Consider the following 6244-nt stretch of genomic DNA (forward strand, 5'->3'; position numbering starts at 1 on the left):
CCCCCCCCGGGGGAAAAAAGGGGACCCCCCTCAAAAAAAAAAAAAAAAAAAAAAAAAAAAAATCCATTCCAGAAATTTTTTCAGGGCTCATTGTTGGGCTTGGTGTTTGCAACTTTGAGTGATCAGCCCTTCTCTCCTCTGTGGGAGTACCAGGACAGAGCAGCCTTTGTCCCTCCCCAGTCTCAGTTCCCTCCCACTGCCCCTGTGGATCTCGAATGCAGAGCTTATGCAACTTCTGAAGGTCGTGTCAACACCCAGGGGCAGAACGAGGCTGCCTTGGAAACTAGGGTAAATTAAAACAGCTTGTGCTGGAGGACCCTTAACAGCAGGTGAAGGCCTCTCCCCAGCCAGAAAAGACGGAGCACACGCTGGGTGGGGCCCCACTTTCTCACTGGAAGGAGATGGTGCTCTTCTTTTTTCTTTCTGAGTTGTGGCCACCTTCATACCAGTCTGTCATGGAACACTTAAGCTGCTTGGGTGCCTGCTGGTACTCCCAGCCCTGCCATGCCTGAGTGCCCTGCACACGAGGAGCCAGGAGTAATCAGGGCAGACTCATTAGGGCACGGGGACTCCTGGATTTTGAAATTGGCTCTCTGGGGGCCAAGGCCTTCTAAAGTTGGTGGAGGTGGCTTTGGCTTTTAGAGTCCAATTCTAGGCCATTCATTCCAACCTTTAGAGAAATCCCAGCATTCCCTAGCCCAGAGTCTGCAACCCCTCTACCACCCCACATCCTCCTCCTACCTTTCCTCATGAACCCCAGTTGTGCCTCTGCCTTCTCATCCTTGTGCATCACACAGGCTCGTGTGTGCCAGGTGGATGCTGAGGCTGCTCTGAATGTGGAGTGTGGCCCTTGTGGGCAAGGGCTGGGTTTTTGGGGCGACCGGGAGGAGGATGTTGTGTTACATACACATCAGAGTTAACTTTGCAGTGAGAGCGGCCTTGCTGTGGCCGAAGAACATGGAAAAGCATGAGTGGGGTTGTGTGCCTCAAAGCATCAGGCATCCGGGCCTCGGGCACCGGGAGCCAGCCACAGGGATGTCTGGGGAAATGGCGCTCCATGAGATGCAAGCACACAGGAATGCACTTGGTACATCTGGGGGACAGCAGGGCAGCTGGTATCACTGGGCCCACCCGCACCAGGGAGGATGGGAGAGGCTGAGGAGCTACACCACACAGAGCCCATGGGCCGTGGTCAGGACTCAGGGTTTGCTCAGTGAGCCGTTCACTGTGCAGGGGCAGTTCCCTGTCTGAATTTAGGTCCAGCCTTGCCAGTCCAGCCTCCGGTCTCGATTCCCCCTTTGCAGAGGCCACTTTGTCTGCTTCACGTGATCATGAGGGGTTGTGAAATGCTTGCCCCATCAGTAGCCATGTGTGCATGTGTAAATACCATCGTCTGTGTGCCCTGGAGGCTGTCCTTCAGATAGCATGTACAGGTGCCAGCATAGGGTCTGTCCCTGCTGAGAGTGTGGGGAACTCAGTACCGTCATCTCCTCGACCCTGCAGGTCAGATTATCCTTGCAGAGGCCACATGGATGGTACCAAGATGGGCCCTGGCAAGCAGGTGACCCTGACTTAGGAGCCCTTGCCTGAAGGCCTGGCCTGGCAGGCCTGCTGTTAGGAGCAGGAGGTGTGCAGGGGGTGGGGAGCAGCCCCAGCCTCTGTGATCTTCTCCGTGGCAGGATCTCCCAGCGGGTAGAGCAGAGCCGGAGCCAGGTGCAGGCCATTGGAGAGAAGGTCTCCTTGGCCCAGGCCAAGATTGAGAAGATCAAGGGCAGCAAGAAGGCCATCAAGGTAGCCCCCATGCCCCTGTGTCCTAAGGCTACTGGGCAGTCCCTCCATTTCCCCGTACCTCTGAGGCTGCCCAGTCCCTGCCTTGCTGTCCACCTGTACCTTGGACTTTCCTCCTGCCCAGGCTCCCAACCCCACCCTCTCCTGCCAAGCAATCCTAGCCCCCTGAGCCTCTTGGGGCCCCTCAGACTTGTCCCTGTGTCCACAGGTGTTCTCCAGTGCCAAGTACCCTGCTCCAGAGCGCCTGCAGGAATATGGCTCCATCTTCACAGGCGCCCAGGACCCTGGCCTGCAGAGACGCCCCCGCCACAGGATCCAGAGCAAGCACCGCCCCCTGGACGAGCGGGCCCTGCAGGTCTGCTGGCCACGCACATAACATAGCCCGGGTCACACCAGGAGGACTGGATACTGGGGAGGAGCCGGGGCCACCGTAGGGTTCTGTCCCCCGGAGGAGGCTGACTGGGATGGGGTGGCAGCTGATTAGGCCCAGCAGTAAATATTCACCATCCCTTGGCCATCCTGGCCCTCCCAGGAGAAGCTGAAGTACTTTCCTGTGTGTGTGAGCGCCAAGCTGGAGCCTGAGGACGACGCCGAAGAGGGACTTGGGGGTCTTCCCAGCAACATCAGCTCTGTCAGCTCCTTGCTGCTCTTCAACACCACCGAGAACCTGTATGGCCAGAAGGCAGGGCCGAGGGGTGTGGGCGGGAGGCCCAGCCTGGCTTAGTGGGGACCCAGGGCATCAGACACAGGTACAGCACATAGGCCAGGAGCCAGGGGTGACTGGGGTGGCTTGGCTTGGGACGCCTGGGACCCCACAGTGCACACTGTGCTCCTGATGATGTGGAGAGGTAGGTCAGGAACATGGGCTCAGGACAGCAGGTGTCAGCTTGCCTGACCCCCATGTCACCCCTGTAGGTACAAGAAGTATGTCTTCCTGGACCCCCTGGCTGGTGCTGTAACAAAGACCCATGTGATGCTGGGGGCGGAGACAGAGGAGAAGCTGTTTGATGCCCCCTTGTCCATCAGCAAGAGAGAGCAGCTGGAACAGCAGGTGGGAGGGGCGGGGCAGGGGTGGGGACAGGTGCAGTGGCCAGGGGCCCTGCCAGGGCTCCTCTCCAGGCAAGGCTGTTGAGCCCCTTATTCCACCCATGGGGGGTGCACACAAGGTCTTGTTGGCTGCCCCTGCAGGTCCCTGTCACCACTCAAATGTCCCTACCTAATCTTGCAGGTCCCAGAGAACTACTTCTATGTGCCAGACCTGGGCCAGGTGCCTGAGATTGATGTGCCATCCTACCTGCCTGACCTGCCCGGCATTGCCAACGACCTCATGTACAGTGCCGACCTGGGCCCTGGCATTGCCCCCTCTGCCCCTGGCACCATTCCAGAACTGCCCACGTTCCACACTGAGGTAGCTGAGCCTCTCAAGACAGGTGAGCTGGGCTCTGGGATGAGGGCTGGGCTGGGGACCTCCCTGCTCACATGCCTTCTTCCCTGGACACCCCACACTTTGTGTTTCAGACCTACAAGATGGGGTGCTAACAGCACCCCCACCACCTCCACCGCCCCCACCACCTCCCCCAGCTCCTGAGGTGCTGGCCAGCGCACCCCCACTCCCACCCTCAACCGCGGCCCCTGTAGGCCAAGGCGCCAGGCAGGACAGCAGCAGCAGCGCGTCTCCTTCAGGTGGGAGCAGCTCATTTCTGGTCTGCTCTGCTCTGTGCACTCAGGTGGATTTTCTGCGGGTTGGTTCAGCGGTCAGAACTCCTCGAGTTTTTGAATAGTTCCCATTTCAAATACCTTGTTCTACTTGGTCCATAAAATAGTAGTTTTCAAGCTGTAGAGCTCTGGAATTCTCACCTCTAGTGCGCAGGGAGCCTGAACAAGTGAGGCTCTGGGTTCCCCATTCCTAATTAAACCAATGGAAAGAAGGGGTCTAATAACAAACTACAGCAACACATTTTTCAGTGTCACTGAAATTACAACATTTCAGCTTTACTGTTCTATCTCCCAGTCTATCCCTAGCATCCAGAAGTGGCACAGAACCCCTCTGCTGGCTCATGTGTGCCGCTGAGACTGTCCAGCTCTGCAGGGTGGGGCTGGAGAGGGAGCAGGGAGTGTCTCACACAGGATGCCTGTGCTCAGGTGGTTGCAGAAGTCAGTGCCCAGGCCCTACACAGTCTCCAAAGGTCCAGCCTCCCCAACACGGGGCTCCTCGTTTGAGGCGAGGTGCCTTCCCTCCCCGTAGGCTCTTGGCACAATAAGCTTCCCCAGGCCTGCCTGAGCAGCCTTTTCTCCTTGCCCCGTTCCCCACCTCCCAGCTCCAGTCCAGGGAGCTCCCAAGGAAGTGGTCGACCCCTCTGGTGGCCGGGCCACTCTGCTGGAGTCCATCCGCCAAGCCGGGGGCATCGGCAAGGCCAAACTGCGCAGCGTGAAGGAGCGAAAGCTGGAGAAGAAGAAGCAGAAGGAGCAGGAGCAAGGTGAGCGGGCCTTGGAGCCTGTGGTCGGAGGGCCTTGGGCAAGATGGCCTCCTCTCCTCCAGCCCTGAGTCCACTGGCTGTTTCCTGCCCACCCCCTGCCAGCAGGCCCCTGCTTCCCCTAGGGCACAGGCTGGACGCCCTGGCCCGCCAACAGAGGTCCTCAGCCCTCCCGCCGGGGCCATGGCTCCTTCCTGGTTTCGGAGCCATAGTGGAGCTCTCCTCTCTAAGCGCACCCAGCTCCAACTGTGACAAGGAGAATCTTCTTCGACTGCTGAGTGGTCCAAGGCAATGGTCAGCCCCCGCAGCCTCCTGAGATATTTTTAGAGACTGGACCTGAGGCCTCTTGAGGCTACTGATGATGCCTGCTGCGAACCCAGACACTGGTGTGATGCGATGCCTGTGTGTACGGCAGCAGTGCCCTGGGCACTGTGGTTTTGAGCTTGTACCCAGCGCTGCTTTTGCCTTGCTCTGTGACCCCAGGCAAGCTGCCTCACCTCTCTGGGCCAGTTTCCCCATCCGTCAGTGCTGCACACCCTGGTCCTGTCCCTGAGGTGGCTGGGAGAGTGCTTCTCAGACATAACCACTTTCTCATCAGTGCTTGGTGCTGGGTCAGTGATAGACTGAGGCTCCAAGCTAACTGGGAAGCACGGTGGCCTTGGAGGGCTGGGGAGTGTCACGGGTGGGGACAGGGAGCCACGGGTCGCCTGTGACTGAACTCTTCACCCTAGCCTATGGCTTTCCCGTTGCAGTGAGAGCCACGAGCCAAGGTGGGGACCTGATGTCGGATCTCTTCAACAAGCTGGTCATGAGGCGCAAGGGTAGGAGGCAGGGCCGCTGCCCACCCTGGGCCGGCCCATTGTAATTCTCTCCTGCCTTTTTCTTCCTGTATTTAAGTCTCTGGGGGATGGGAGAACCAGGGTTTCCCACCAACCACCCTCACTCAGCCTTTTCCCTCCAGGCATCTCTGGGAAAGGACCCGGGGCTGGTGAGGGGCCCGGAGGAGCCTTTGCCCGCGTGTCAGACTCCATCCCTCCTCTGCCACCACCGCAGCAGCCACAGGCAGAGGAGGACGAGGACGACTGGGAATCCTAGGGGGCTCCATGACACCTTCCTCCCCGAGACCTTGACTTGGGCTGTTGCTCTGACATGGATACAGCCAGGACAACCCGCTGAGACCGGCTTCCCTGGGAGCGGGTGGTGATAGAACCAGCACTGTGCGGAGACCACCTGCAAGGAGCGGAAGGCTGGCCTGAGGCCACACGGCTGGGGCGGGGGCTTCTATCTGCCTGTGCTCCACAGGGGGCGGCTCCACCCAGCCTGTACCAGTGTGTTCTTCTCTAAGGAGGCTTCCAGAGAAAGCAGCACACAAATCAATAAGGAACTGAGCAGAAACCAACAGCGTGCTTTTAATAAAGGACCTCTAGTTGTGCAGGATGCAAACGTCTGGGGGTCAGTGACTTTCCTCCTGCCCGTTGGTCCCTAGGCAATGGGGGCAGAAGATCCCAGCTGACCCATTTCTCTGGGGTCAGAGGGAGGAGAGAGGTGCAGTCAGCAGGGGCAGCTGTTGCAGGCGGGAGGAATAGTCTCCCACAGAAAAAAGCTTTCAGTGACAGACACGGGGTCTCTAAAAATAGTCATGCTGAGAGCCTAATGGCCCTTGGCACCATTGCTGGTGTTGGAGTAGAAGGTGTCTTGGAGTTGGCTCAAGTAGTTGAGAGGGAGGGAGGTGCCATCGACTTGGAGGAACTGGCACCAAGCCAGGGAGATACAAATCCAGGCAGGGCTGTGGGGCAGGTTAGGGAGCAGGGCTGCAGGAGTGACTCAGGAAGAAGGTGGGGAAAGTGACAAGCACCCCGGGTGGGAGCCCTGTGGCCATGCAGATCTTTCTAAATTGAGACTGGAGGGTGAATAGTCCAGGGCAGCTAACTGTAGTTATCATAGAAATGGCAGAAGCAGATGTGTCTGCTCCATCTCGCCTC

General features: G+C 58.5%; 1 protein-coding gene across 4 annotated transcripts in view; it reads left to right on the forward strand.

Annotated features, from left to right (window-relative positions):
- The window catches only part of WASHC1 (WASH complex subunit 1), a 19086-nt gene extending 13387 nt beyond the window's left edge, over positions 1–5699 (forward strand). For 2 of the 4 annotated variants that reach the window (XM_025401030.1, XM_025401029.1), the window contains exons 3-11: positions 1680–1791; positions 1997–2143; positions 2321–2457; positions 2704–2839; positions 3017–3218; positions 3307–3471; positions 4107–4265; positions 5015–5083; positions 5224–5699. In XM_025401030.1, the coding sequence (XP_025256815.1) occupies positions 1680–1791; positions 1997–2143; positions 2321–2457; positions 2704–2839; positions 3017–3218; positions 3307–3471; positions 4107–4265; positions 5015–5083; positions 5224–5357 (1261 nt within the window). In that variant the 3' untranslated portion in view covers positions 5358–5699. The remainder of the gene's footprint in view (positions 1–1679; positions 1792–1996; positions 2144–2320; positions 2458–2703; positions 2840–3016; positions 3219–3306; positions 3472–4106; positions 4266–5014; positions 5084–5223) is intronic. The other 2 variants (XM_025401031.1, XM_025401032.1) reach the window with 2 other exon arrangements.
- Positions 5700–6244: the final 545 nt, after the last annotated feature.

The sequence above is a fragment of the Theropithecus gelada genome, chromosome 11 (genome assembly GCF_003255815.1).
Source record: "Theropithecus gelada isolate Dixy chromosome 11, Tgel_1.0, whole genome shotgun sequence".
NCBI classification, from domain to species: domain Eukaryota; kingdom Metazoa; phylum Chordata; class Mammalia; order Primates; family Cercopithecidae; genus Theropithecus; species Theropithecus gelada.